General features: G+C 46.3%; 1 protein-coding gene across 2 annotated transcripts in view; it reads left to right on the plus strand.

Moving 5' to 3' along the window:
- Nucleotides 1–20: 20 nt before the first annotated feature.
- FAM216B (family with sequence similarity 216 member B) overlaps nt 21–14,960 on the plus strand; it is a 35,253-nt gene continuing 20,313 nt past the window's right edge. The window contains exon 1 of one of the 2 annotated variants that reach the window (XM_030221631.1): nt 21–140. In XM_030221631.1, coding sequence (XP_030077491.1) covers nt 80–140 — 61 coding nt within the window. In that variant the 5' untranslated portion in view covers nt 21–79. Of the gene's footprint in view, nt 141–10,220; nt 10,281–14,960 lie in introns of those variants that run through there. The other variant, XM_030221638.1, reaches the window with a different exon arrangement.

Consider the following 14,960-nt stretch of genomic DNA (forward strand, 5'->3'; position numbering starts at 1 on the left):
CTCTGAAGGTTTCTCTCTGCAGGGTAGCTCTAGGGTCCACCCACTGAATAGTGTAAATTGGTGCGAAGTTCCACACAGGATGTGCATAGAAACTGAGATCCTTTCTGATACCTGCACAGAGTTGAATATCCTGGTATCAGGTGAGTTCCCACCCACCAATTCCCTCCTGGGACAATTCCCCCCCCCTCCCCCAGGATAATTCCCACTTAAGGGGACAATTCCCACCAAGGACTTTTCCCACCCTTTCTAGCCTGTAGCTTCTTTCTTGTATCAGTTCCCATATGTCCTGGTGGTGCTTTTTTTTATGGCGTCTGAAACGAGGTTAGAGCAGCATATAGATGTACACAGAGGATATATAATTATTTATTTATTTGTTGCATTTGTACCCCACATTTTCCCACCTATTTGCAGGCTCAATGTGGCTTACATAGTACCGTCAAAGGCGTTTGCCCAGTCGGTTGATAACAAGTACAAGGTTGAAAAGTGATCATATGAGGTATATGTGGAGGGTTGGGAGGGATGAAGATTGCGAGTTGTCCAGTACGGACAAAGTCATGCTGTGTTGCTGGGTGAAGAGGTTTACGTGGGGTCGTTGGGGGGTCAATGGAATAACTTTTCATAGGTAGAGTAGTAATTTGTTATAAATCGTAATCAGTGTGTCATTTTCAGAGACTGAATTAGGTTGAAACCTAGTTTGGGGGGGGTGTAGGGGGCATTGTGCCCCCCCTACATGAACTGCACTTTGTATTTATCTATTTATTTACTTATTTATGATATTTAGATCCCAGATTAAACATGAATTAGGTTCAAACGTAGTTTGGGAGTGTGGGGGGGGGGGGGGCATTGCCCCCCATATGAACTGCGTGTCTGGAAGGAGAAAGGGATGTGTAAAAGATAATGTTGTGGGGGTGTGTGTGAGGGTGAACTGACCCCCCCCCCCAAATGATATAGAAAAGAAAAGGGAGGGAGATTATTTGTTCTAGTGTATTTTGGGGGTTATGGGTGGGAATTGTCCTCCCTGGTATGGTGGGAATTGGTTCAGTGGGAATTGTCCTAGGTGGGAATCACCCAGATGGGAATTGGTGGGTGGGAACTGACCTAGAATTGAATATCCTATTGGGATCAGACCCAGAGAAATATGTTTTTATACCAGAGGACACATGGAATCTAGTCCTCCCCACCCAAAGCAGAGAACCTCTATCAACCTCCTCCCTCCTTCCTTCCCTACCCCTTCCCCCCAGTAATGAGAGTTGAGAGTTGGGTTGCACTCACAGGATCTATGATAGCTCTGCATGGATTTCCTTTATATAAAGATGACCATATGAGAGGCTGTTGCCACTTACTTAAGAAATGTCATCTCTGAAAAAGGTGCACCCCAAGGCAGCTGCTTCATTTGTATCTGAAGAGGTTAAAGATGAGGTTCCACTGGTGCATGACTATGTGAGAGAACAGTATATGTTTGTGAGAGGGACAGACCAGCTATTAGATCCTATTTGTAGGGCAGAGTGTGAAACAGCAGTATGTGAGGGGACAGAACAAGAATCAAGTGCCAAAAGTAAAGGAAATTTTAAGGGTGTAGGTCATGTCAGGAAGGGGGATCTCTAAGAATCTGGAGTTGAGCAGAATCCTTCTACATCAGGAATGCAAAGATCCAGTTTATATGATATGATATGATATTATATTCACTCAGTGAGTTCTCTCTATATCCACAGCAAACAAGTAAACCCTCTAATCTCAGTCTAATCCTCCTTCAAAATCTCTGGAGCAAATATGGGAGGTCAATATTTGCTTATACATCAAAATCTTTGCCAGTAGGGTGAAATAAAATTGTATCTTTCTTGTGACTCATGGTTTTTCGCTCATTTATCTGGCCTGACCTAACACCTGATAGAAAGCTCAAGGATGGAGCCCTGCAGTAGCAGGACACCGGGTCAATTTTTCCTCCCGGGTTCCTATAGGTAGGCCGGGATTTAGGCATAAGCAACACAGGTGACTGCCTAGGAGACTAAATTTTGAAGGTGCAAAAGACCCAGGCCAAAGAGGAGTCTTCTCCTGTCTATTTTAAGATCATGGATTGGGAATCTTTAGTTGGTATTTTTTCTCAATTTCTGCCTTTATTGTATTTTTATCATGTGAATCATTCTGAATGGATTTGTTCACAAAAGTGGCGATGATGATGATGATGTGTATGTGCTGTTTGTAAGGGGCCTTCCTCTGCTCCTCTTCTGACTCTCCAATCTTTGGGATTCTCTGACACCCACCCCACCCCCCATTCCCATTCTCTTGGATCTACTGCCTGGTTTTGCTTGTAGGTGCCAAAATCTTAAATCTAGCCCTGCCTATAGGCAGAGTTTTCCTTCAAGGATGAGAGATCCCATGAAGTGGCACTGGCATCCCTATTCAATAACAACAATCCCTCCAAGGGGGCGTCACCTCGTGAACGTACAGGAGTTTGTGTACTTCTCTGAATCATGACTTTATAATGGGTGTGACTGTTGGGCAGCCTGAATGGACCTTTCAGGTCTTTATCTGCCATCATTTACTATGTTACTATGAATCAGAAGGCAATACTGTAGGGCCCCTGTATCAGACAGGCCTCTGGGGAGAAAGAATAAAAGGGGCTCAAACCCACCAAAGCATGGTGTGAATAAGAAAAACAAAACTACACTGGATTGGTCATCATCAGGGACAACAAGGACCATGTCAGGTCTTATAATACTGGCTATCCGGTGACAAATAGGCCACAGGACTTAGGATCTTCAGCTGAGCTACCATGGCTGATGAAAATACACAATAGATGAAATTATAGTTTGATATTATAAATCAGACCCATCAAAATATGGCTACTTAAAATGAATGCTTGTATTATGGCAGTGGTTCCCAAACCTGTTCAGTTCACAGCACCCTTAGTGTCCGAGCAATTTTTCACAGCACCCCCACAGGTCTCCCTTTTACTGCAGCCCCCTGCTCTCACTCCAGTACACCTCTCCTCCCTGAAAGTTATGATGATAAAATTGAGATGCTGATGCTTTTGCTCTTACCTTTATCTCGCCTCTTCCTCCCCCCCCCCCCCCCCCCGTTGAATCTTCTCATTTGTCCAATAGGACTGCCAACTTGAGTACAGTGTCTTGCTTTAAGTTACCATCCCACTCTGATGTTGTGACAAAACAGTGGGTTATAAACCTGTAGACTGTATTAATTATTTCTTAAAGTATATTTGTCTAGTTTGGCCAGCTGGCGTTTAAAGCTGTTACAGAGAAATGACTGTTCTTTCTTTAGTTAGCACACATAGAAGAAGTAACCTGCAGTGATGTGGCCAGCTACTTTTAACATTAGCAGTTCTGGGCTCTGATTGGCCCAGGAGCTCAAATTCAGACAGGATGTCCTGGCTTTTTCTCCAGTCTTGGCCATGTAGTCTATGCCTTGAAATGTACATGTCCAAAGATATATATATGTGGGGAAAACCACACAGGCTTTAAAACAGCGGTTAAGTGATCACAAATTTAATATCACACATCAACGCAGGGAAGCACCCCTGGTAGCCCACTGCATAGAAAAAAATCATGCATTTATGGATTTTAAACGTACAGAAATAGATCACATAATTGGGTCCCAGCGGGGTGGTAACAGAGATAGGGTTTTGATACAAAGAGAACAACGATGGATTTTTAAGCTAGATACCCTAGCCCCAAAGGGTCTCAACAATCAGATTGAATGGAAGGTGTTTTTGTAACTTGCCCACAACATGATCAGGGGAATGATGGTATAGACAGACAATCCAGTAAAGATACTCGGTCCCTTTAAAAACTAAGCGGTCCGTGATTGGACGTATTTGATGGCGTCGGTTTTAAATAACCACGACGCCATGTTAAACAGTAGGCGTCCCGCTGAAGGAACTAGCAGGACCCTCTGAAGGTAGGATTCTCTCTGCATTTTAAGCTAATCCATTGGTCCCCTCTCTGAAATATAATATTTACACTTTCATTGCAGGGCAAATTAAGTAGCCAAGGGAAAGCTCCTGAAGAAGCACTTGAGAAACAGAGGCTGTCAAGCATTTCCAAATGCAAAGCGCTGATAAGAGGGACTTTGAAAAAAAGATTGCGTTGGAGGCAAAAACACATAGTAAAAATTTGTTTTAGGTATATTAAAAGCAGGAAGCCAGCAAAAGAATCGGTTGGACCACTAGATGACCGAGGAGTAAAAGGGGCGATCAGGGAAGACAAAGCTGTAGCGGAGAGATTAAATGAATTCTTTGCTTCAATCTTCACTGAGGAAGATTTGGGTGGGATACCGGTGCCAGAAATGGTATTCAAAGCTGACGAGTCGGAGAAACTGAACAAATTCTCTATAAACCTGGAGGATGTAATGGGGCAGTTCTACAAATTGAAGAGTAGCAAATCTCCTGGACCGGATGGTATTCATCCCAGAGTACTGATAGAACCGAAAAATAAACTTGCGGAGCTATTGTTAGTAATATGTAATTTATCCTTAAAATCGAGCATGGTACCGGAAGATTGGAGGGTGGCCAATGTAACGCCGATTTTTAAAAGAGGTTCCAGAGGAGATGCGGGAAATTATAGATCGGTGAGTCTGACGTCGGTGCTGGGCAAAATGGTAGAGACTATTATAAAAAAACAAAATTACAGAGCATATTCAAAAGCATGGATTAATGAGACAAAGTCAACTTGGATTTAGTGAAGGGAAATCTTGCCTCACCAATCTACTACATTTCTTTGAAGGGGTGAACAAACATGTGGGTAAAGGTGAGCCAGATGATACTGTGTATCTGGATTTTCAGAAGGTGTTTGACAAAGTACCTCATGAAAGACTCCAGAGGAAATTGGAGAGTCATGGGATAGGAGGTAGTGTTCTATTGTGGATTAAAAACCGGTTAAAAGAAAACAGAGAGTAGGGTTAAATGGTCAGTATTCTCAATGGAGAAAGGTAGTTAGTGGGGTTCCCCATGGGTCTGTGCTGGGACCGCTGCTTTTTAACATATTTATAAATGACAGAGATGGGAGTAACTAGTGAGGTAATTAAATTTGCTGATGACACAAAGTTATTCAAAGTTGTTAAATTGCAGGAGGATTGTGAAAAATTACAAGAGGACCTTACGAAACTGGGAGACTGGGCGTCTAAATGGCAGATAACGTTTAATGTGAGTAAGTGCAAAGTGATGTATGTGGGAAAGAGGAACCCGAATTATAGCTACGTCATGCAAGGTTCCACGTTAGGAGTCAGCCCCAGAAAGGGATCTAGGTGTCATTGTTGATGATACGTTGAAACCTTCTGCTCAGTGTGCTGCTGCAGCTAAGAAATCAAATAGAATGTTATGTATTATTAGGAAAGGAATGGAAAACAAGAATGAGGACATTATAATGCCTTTGTATCGCTTCATGGTGCGACCGCACCTCAAATATTGTGTTCAATTCTGGTCGCGACATCTCAAAAAAGATATAGTGGAATTAGAAAAGGTACAGAGAATGGCGATGAAAATGATAAAGGGGATGGGACGACTTCCCTATGAGGAAAGGCTAAAGTGGCTAAGGCTCTTCAGCTTGGAGAAAAGGTGGCTGAGGTCTATAAAATAATGAGTGGAGTTGAATGGGTAGATGTGAAGTGTCTGTTTACGCTTTCCAAAAACACTAGGACTAGGGGGCATGCAATGAAGCTACAATGTAGTAAATTTAAAATGAATTAGAGAAAATCTTTCTTCACTCAATGTGTTATTAAAGAAACAGTTCAACTTTGGAAGAACCTGTGGAACAACAATAAAGATTAGATTAAAAGAAGTGGAAACTGAAGAGGTTGAAAAACCTATGGAAGGGCTAGTAATAGCACCTAAACTAATGCAAAATGTGCAAACGTGGCCAAGAACAGAATAGTTCCCGGAAAAGATCAATTGTACAGTTCCTGGTTCAAACATCTGACTGGTTTACATCCAAGAATAGCTGAACAGTTCAACAGCAAGGAGGCCAGATTGAAGACTGGTTTACAACTGAAAAGAGCAACCTCCTGAAAAAAGACCCACCAAAGGGGACAGTTCTAAACAACTACAAGTCAATAACTTGTCTGCCAACAATGTTCAAACTGCTGACAGGAATAATAGAAGACTTCAGGACTACTTGGAAAGAAAATTTGCTTCCAGTAGAACAAGGAAACCATCAAAACATCAGAGGGACGATTCATACAATGATCCTGGAAAGCTGGAAACATTGAAAAACAAACTTGAAAGTAGCTTGGATTGCTTTCAACAAGGCCTTCAACTCATTGCCACACAGCTGGATTTTGAAATGCCTGGAAATATGCGAAAATGTCAGAAAATGTATTGAGCAAGCAATGAATCAGTGGAAAATGGAACTGACAGTTGGCAGTGAAGTGGGTCAGGTGAACATCGGGAGGGGAATGTTTTGGGAGACTCACTCTCACCTTTGTCATCACTGTGATTCCACTGTCAGTCATACTAACCAACTGTAAAGATATCTCCAAAACTTTCACGACTACTGTACATGGATGATTTGAAGTTCTATGGAAAATCACAACTGGAAATTGAATCGCTGCTTAATACCATCTAAATATTCACTGAAGTTACTGCAGTGAAATTTGGATTAGACAAATGTGCCACCCTAGCTATGAAAATAATTACCATTGACAACACAAAGATATCAATTGTAACAGAAGAATGTTATTTGGGAATTTTAGCAGATTCCTTATTATTGCTATTTATTTTATTTTAAAAATGTATATTCTGTACCATCTAAAAATTATAGGCAGATTACAGTACGAGACATTCATAATATTTAAATGATGTACAATATAAAATAAAACAGCAAAATAGGACAACAAATTAAAATCTCATAAGCTGAGGCCAGCTCAGATATACCATTCAGAAAATCTTCTACATATTTAGGATAATTAGGGGGTCCTTTTACTAAGCTGTGGTAAAAAGTAACCTTAGAATGCCCTTATGTGGGGTTTTCCCGTGAACTAAGGCCATTTTTACAGCAGCAGGAAAATGGCTGATTTCCTATTTTCTCTATTAATGGCCATGCGGCCATGCACTAATATTAAAGATGTGATCTCCTTTCTTATCAATATATTAAAGAGGTGATCTCCCTTCATGGTCAAGGAGTAAGAAGGACCCGCACGGATAACACCTGAGAAAAAGCTAAGTATTATCCGGTGTGAGTTTATATGGACTAAGCAAATTTGTTGAACTATTTGATAAGAACAGACGAGTTCACAGAGGTTTTCCGGCCAATGATGAGGAAGTCCAGCCCCCGTAAGCTTTGACTCATGCTGGGGGCTTCTCGAGGCCTTTCCTCTGATAAATAATCTGACCATTTGAGTGATTTACCTTGAGTCAGATATTTTGATGCCTACTACTTAAGAGATTTGATTCCGAGTCAGACAATTTGATGCCTGGTATTTGATATCTCCCTATTACCTAGATAGTTGTCATGCACTAATATTGCCATTAGCACGTGGCAATTAAAAAGAATTACCATGGGAGCACTTACCGACCCCTGTTATATAGGCGGGAAGGCTTACGTGGTAGTACATGATAATGCAGATGTGCCAACAGATTAGCGCAGGAATGCCCACTCTCCTTCTCAACATGGCCCATCCAACAAAAATTCTAAAATATTTTTTAGCACATGCGGATTTGGAACTTGCCTCAGGATGCCCGAGTGCATTCTGCGATAAGCCATTTTAAACTGTGGTAAACATGCGCTAGTGCTTATCGCAACTTAGTAAAAGGACCCCTAGAAGCCTTAAGGATCTTTTTCAAAGTTACAGTAAAATTGGCTGCAGTTTGTCCTTACAGGGGTCTTAACTGCACACTTAGGGCTAGGTTTACAAAGCGGTGGTATAGGCGCATTAGTGTTTTTAACGCGCGTAAATGGTGTACGCGCGTTAAACGCTAACATGCCCATAGAAATGTATAGGCGTGTTAGCATTTAACATGCCTTAAATTTACAGGCGCGCTAAAAATGCTAACACACCTTAGTAAACATACCCTTAAGACCATTTTTACTGCGGTCATAAGAACCTTGTTCTCTATTAGCTTTATTCATGGCTGTTTAAAAAAAACTGCAAAAGCATGTATGTAGGAGGTGGTAAGGGCTCCCATGTTAACCATGTGCTATCCAGTTAGCTCACAGTAATGTAGATGCACTAACTGGTTAGTGTACAAATGGACACTTTCTACCAGGGGCATAGGTAAGTGAGGCCGTGGGGGCATAGGCATATGAGAAGAGACTTGCGGACCTGAACATGTATACCCTGGAGGAAAGGAGGAACAGGGGTGATATGATACAGACGTTCAAATATTTGAAAGGTATTAATCCGCAAACAAACCTTTTCCGGAGATGAGAAGGCAGTAGAACTAGAGGGCATGAAATGAGATTGAAGGGGGGCAGACTCAAGAAGAATGTCAGGAAGTATTTTTTCACGGAGAGGGTGGTGGATGCTTGGAATGCCCTCCCGCGGGAGGTGGTGGCGATGAAAACGGTAACAGAATTCAAACATGCGTGGGATAAACATAAAGGAATCCTGTCCAGAAGGAACGGATCCTCAGGAGCTTAGCCTAGAATGGGTGGCAGAGCTGGTGGTTGGGAGGCAGGGCTAGTGCTGGCAGACTTATATGGTCTGTGCCGGGGCTGGTGGTTGGGCGGTGGGGATAGTGCTGGGCAGACTTATACAGTCTGTGCCAGAGCTGGTGGTGGGAGGCAGGGTTGGTGGTTGGGAGGCGGGGATAGGGCTGGCCAGACTTATACGGTCTGTGCCCTGAAGAGGTCAGTACAAATAAAAAGTAGCATATATGAATTTATCTTCTTCGGCAGACTGTATGGACCGTGCAGGTCTTTTTGTGCCGTCATCTACTATGTTACTATGTAAATGGACACTTTCTACCAGGGGTGCAGGTAGGTGAGGCCGTGGGGGCATAGGCCCCCACAGATTTAGCCCTGGCCCCCTCTACTTTCGAACTCCCCGCTGTCGACCCTCCCCTGCCACATTTGATTCCCCCTCCCGCCGCCGCCAACCCTCCCCCACCACCGCCAGGTACCTTTGCAGGACGTCAGGAGTCAGGACTGACAGAAACAGATCAGCGAAGGCGCCAGAGACTGGCGCTGAAGAAGACTTCAGCTGGCAGGGGTTGGGGACCCCTGCCAGCAAAGGTACCTGGCGGCGGCGATATGGGTGGGTCAGCGGTGGGGGGGGTTGATAGTGGTGGGGGAGTCGGCAGCAGCAGGGGGGTTGAAAGTGGAGGGGGTGGGCTAAACTGTGCCCCCCCACCTTGGGCTCTGGACCCCCCTCCCGCCGTGGTCTGGCTACGCCCTTGCTTTCTACCCCTATAACCCTTAAAAAATTAATTGTTAACATGAGACTTCCACCCACAAACAAAATTACCGCAGGACATTTGGACTTTTTCTGTGCGCTAAGGGGGTCTTTTACTAAGGTGCCGTAGTGTTTTTAGCAGACGCTAAACGCCAAGATGCCCATAGGAATATAATGGTCATCTCGGCATTTAATGCCAGCTGATTTTTAGCGTAAGCACGGAGCAGTAGTTACAACCAGGGGCGTAGCCAAACCTCATAATGGGAGGGGGCCAGAGCCCAAGGTTGGGGGCACATTTTGAGTGTCTCGCCTCCTCTCACCACCTCGCCCTCTCACAAACAAATACCTTTGCAGGTGGGGGTCCCCAAGCTCCACCAGCTGAAACCTTTTGCAGTGTGGTCTCTGGCGCAGCCACGTTCGCTGCCTGCTCCCTACTTTTCTTTCTTCTTGCTCCTCCTGTGCACACTGACGCTGCACAGGAGGAGCAAGAAGAAAGAAGAGCAGGGGGCAGGCAGCGAACGCAGCTGCGCCAGAGACCGCGCTGAAGAAGGCTTTGGCTGGCAGGGGTTGGGGATCCCGCCAGCCAAACCAGGGGCCCAGATGAAATTTGCAGGGGCCCAGGCCCCCGTGCCCCCCCCCCTCGTAGCTATGTCCCTGCTTACAACTCTAATCACATTACTGGCCAGACTAGATGAGCCACTTTGTTCATTATCTGCTTTATTGCTATGTTGTATTACTAGTTCACTTTGCTGCAGCTGTGATTATAGAATTTTTTTCTGAAAAGCTCTAGACGTTGTGTCCCCAGAGCCAACTCCTTGCCTCTCCCTCTGTTACTGAGCAACCTTATGTGTCAACACAGAGCAGAGTGAAGACCTATAGCAAGAAACTCTTAACACTGAGGGCCAGAGGAGAGACAGGCAGCACCAGGGACACCACAGGTAACAAAAACACTTTGAAATGAACCCTCTTAATTGCAGTACCTAGAGACGTTCATTGATTAGCCTGGCAGGGCTTAATTGGTTTAATTTTTTTTTTTTTTAAATAACAGATCATGCCTCTTAAGGTTGTGGGAATGAGCTCAGAAACCAGCAATACCTAGGCTGTATAGAATGGAAGCTACCAAATGCACTTGCAATAGTGAGAATCTTCTATAGCACAATGGCTCTAACTGTGCTAGGGCTAAAGGTTTAGTTTCAATCTTGTAAGCAAAACCTTTGCTATGTTACGTCAAGCAATTGCTCCATCCCAAGCCACAAAGGCAATAAACCAGGAAATGCAACATTAACCCCAGGCAACTGAGATGTGGGGAGGCAAGGATCAGGCATAAAACACCATTTTTAAGCTTTTTGTTCTTCTCCCCCCCCCCCCCCCCCCCCCATCAATGAGGACAATTAATGACAACCTTTTCCAACTGTTACTCCAATGGGCATTGTGCACAGTCCAGCCTTTACCCCCCCCCCCCCCCCCCCCCAAGGAAATGAATGTGTTACCGCCAGTGGCGTAGCCAGAAGTCAATTTTTGGGTGGGCCAACAGGTTGGATGGGTGGGCACTAGACAGTGGTGTGCTGGTAAATGTTTAACAACAGGCTCTCTCCCCGGTCCACCTCTGCGCCCGTCCACCTCCCCCCCCCCCCCTCGTCCACCTCCCCTCAAAATTGCAGAGCTGGCTATAGCCGGGGAGAGAGCCTGGGGGGGGGGGCAATGCATTACTGTCTCCAGGAAAAAAAAATTAAATGATCCCAGGTTCCAATTTAATTCATGTTTAATGTGGGATAAAATGCCATAAATAAGTAAATAAATATAAACTTTTAATGTTGAGCACCTGATTCTCAAAGTGGACATATTCCAAACACTATAATGAAAATAAAATGATTTTTTTCTACCTTTGTTGTCTGGTGACTTTGTTTTTCTGATCATACTGGCCCAGTATCCGATTCTGCTGCTATCTGTCCTCTTAACTCCGTTTCCAGGGCTTCCTTTCCATTTATTTCTTTACTTTCCTCCTTTCTTCTTCATTTCTTGATCTATATCCATAAGTAAAAGCCGGGTCCTCTGCAGACTTGACTGTCTAGTGGATCCAGCTTCTGCCTATTTTCTTCATCCATGTGCAGTTTTTCTCCTCTCTTCCTTTTCCCTCATCACATCTCCTTCCTCATTCTTCCATTCCCTCCATCCATGTCCAGCATTTCTTCTCTCTCCCTTCCCTCTCTTCCATCCATGTCCAGTAACCCTCCTCTCCCCTTCCCTCCATCCAGCAACCCTCCTCTCCCCTTCTTCCACCATGTCCAGCAACCCTCCTCTCCCCTGCCCTCTCCTCTTCTTCCACCATGTGCAGCAACCCTCCTCTCCCCTTCCCTCCATCCAGCAACCCTCCTCTCCCCTTCTTCCACCATGTGCAGCAACCCTCCTCTCCCCTTCCCTCCATCCAGCAACCCTCCTCTCCCCTTCTTCCACCATGTCCAGCAACCCTCCTCTCCCCTGCCCTCTCCTCTTCTTCCACCATGTGCAGCAACCCTCCTCTCCCCTTTCCTCCATCCAGCAACCCTCCTCTCCCCTTCTTCCACCATGTGCAGCAACCCTCCTCTCCCCTTCCCTCCATCCAGCAACCCTCCTCTCCCCTTCTTCCACCATGTCCAGCAACCCTCCTCTCCCCTGCCCTCTCCTCTCCCCTTCTTCCACCATGTGCAGCAACCCTCCTCTCCTGTCTGCCCTGTTTCCTTCCGGGCCCCCCCCCCCGTACCTTTAAATATTATAGTTTTGCTGGAGTCGCGGGCAGCTGGCATTGAAGACATCGGCAGGCTTACGCCGGTTCCAGCAGCCTTCCCTCGTTGCTTGCAAGTCGGATGATGGCTCCGCCCTCTTCTGACGTATTTCCTGTTTCTACGAGGGCGGAGCCATCATCCGACTTGCAAGCAACGAGGGAAGGCTGCTGGAACCGGCGTAAGCCTGCCGATGTCTTCAATGCCGGCTGCCCGCGACTCCAGCAAAACTGTAATATTTAAAGGTACGGCGGGCGGCGGCGGGAGAGTGGCGGGCTGGGGAGGCAGATGCGGGATCGGAGCTCAGCCTGCTCCCTCCGCTCCGCTGCCTCCACTGCTGGGTGGGCCTGAACCAAAACTGGGTGGGCCTGGGCCCACCCAGGCCCACCCGTGGCTACGTCCCTGGTTACCGCTACAGTGCTCATGGAAGGCTAGAGGTTAATCTAGGGTTATCATATGGCTCCAGAAAAAGGACCGATTGAGCCAGGCTGGGTTTTACTTCCATTGCTTTCAATGGAAGGGAAACCCGGTCTGGATCAATGTGTCCTCCTTTTTCTGGAGCCATACGGTAACCCTAGGTTAATCCCACTCCTGGGTACACATACGCAATGCATTAGTGAACACACATGCAACATCCTGTTCAGAAGGAAAGGATCCTCAGGAGCTTAACCGAGATTGGATAGCAGAGCCGGTAGTGGGAGGCGGGGCTGGAGGTTGGGAGGCGGGGATAGTGCGGGGCAGACTTATACGGTCTGTGCCAGAGCTAGTGGTGGGAGGCGGGACTGGAGGTTGGGAGGCAGGGATAGCACTGGGCAGACTTATACGGTCTGTGCCAGACAGGGGCGTAGCCACGGGTGGGCCTGGGTGGGCCCAGGCCCGCCCACGTCGCTCGCTCGCTGCCTTTTCTCCGGCCTCCGGCTGCAATGGAAATTCTTGTTCTCCCCGCCGGCGCTGCCTCGGTCCCTGCATTCTTTTCTTTGATCGTCGCCGGCAGCGCTGCCATTCACACAGGCAGCTCCGCCGCGTCCATCCGGCCCTCTCTGATGCACTTCCTGTTTACGTAGGAGGGCCGGATAGACGCGGCAGAGGGGAGCAGAGCTGCCTGTGTGAATGGCAGCGCTGCCGGCGACGATCGAAGGAAAGAATGCAGGGACCGAAGCTAGAAGAAAATCGCTGCTGCCAGCTGACTCAGAAGGGGCCAAGAGAGGAGCTGGGCGTTCAGTTGTTTGGTGACTAGCGAGTGGGAAAGCCGGTGATGCTGCATATGGGGGGGGGGGGGGGGGGTTGGAGAGAAGATAAAATTGTTGGGCTGCTTGGGCATAGGAGTGGAGGGGAGGGAAAGAAAAGAGATGCTACACAGGGGGTGTAGGAGTGAGGGAAATTGTTAGGGAGGGGAGGGAGAGATGCAGGGGGGGTGTAGGAGAGGGAGACATGCATGGGAGAGTAGAAGAAAGGGGATCATTATTGGGATATGGGGGGGGAGAGAGAGGGATAATTGCTGGATGTAGCGTAGAGTGGGGAGGGAAGGAGGGGTGAATGACAAAAGAAAAAGAAATGTTGGACCTGGGAGGGAGGGAGGAAAAGGTAATGCACAGGGGAGAGAGGGATGATGGAGAAATGTTACATGGTGGTGGGAGAGATGCTGCAAGGGGGAAACATGTTAGACTTGGGATGCAAGGGTGAGAGAGAAGAAGAAAAGAGGGAACAATGTTGAACATGAGGGTGGAGGAGGGGGAAGAAGGAGGGAGATGTAGGATCCAGGGGTAGAAGACAGCGAGGGAGAAATGCTGGAATGCGGGTGGGAGGGATGAGGGGGAGAAATGCTGGCCCCTGGGGGAAGGGGCAAGAGGAAAGAGAGAAAGGACAGGAAGATGCTAGGAGGGGATAGAGGGTGGAGAGAGGAGAAAGAGGGAGCAGATGCTGGGCTAGAAGGGTTGGAAGGAGGCAGACACTGGGAAAGTGGAACCATGTGGAAGGCCAAGGGGGTGGTAAGGAAATGAACGAGAGGATGATAGTGATTACGGGGAGTAGATTGAAGATGGAAGGCTGGAGAAGGAATGAGATGGGGAATAGGAGAGCTAGTGGGTGAAAGAAGGAGATGGAAATCTGATAAGTATCTGAAAAGTAAAAAGGAAAAGGATTAGAAGATGAAATTTGAGTGGACAGAGAGCAGGAAAGAAAAAAAAAAGATAGGAAAGAGCTAAAATGAAACAAACATCAATATGTCAGTGTAGTGAGGGAATGGAATGAGAGTGGAGAAAAGACAAATGAAGAGCAGCTGCTTAAAGGAGAATTAACAAAAAGACAGGAAAGTGGGAAAGAGAAACTCGAACCAACATAATGGAAAAATAAAATGACCAGACAACAAAGGTAGAAAAGACATTTTATTTTGAATTTATTAACTGAAATTTGTTAGCTTGAGAAATGTGCATAGCGGATATGATTTTATTGTGTTCAGTAGAAAAAAGAAATACATTTCTGATTTTATTTCTCCACTGTAACATGCCGAGGTTCCAAGTTCAATTTTTGTCTACATATTTTTATTTCTAATTTGTGATCCCTTGTTCTGTATCTGGTGAGAGTCTGGGCCCTAGCATGTCTAACACTAGTCCCGACCCTTGCTGTAGCTGGTGGGGATCCCCAACCTACATCAGCTGAGGACCTCCTCTAAAAGCAGCCAAAACTCCCTTCTACTAAGCTTGGCAGATGGCGGCAACATCCTTGAGCCACCGATAACTAAGCATGCATGGGGTGCCAGCATCGGTGTCTCAAAGCATTGTTGCTACTGCTGCCTGCCAAGCTTGGTAAAAGGGATTTCTGGCTGTCTTCGGAGGAAGTTTTCAGCTGACAGAGCTTGGG

This window comes from Microcaecilia unicolor, chromosome 1 (genome assembly GCF_901765095.1).
Source record: "Microcaecilia unicolor chromosome 1, aMicUni1.1, whole genome shotgun sequence".
NCBI lineage: Eukaryota > Metazoa > Chordata > Amphibia > Gymnophiona > Siphonopidae > Microcaecilia > Microcaecilia unicolor.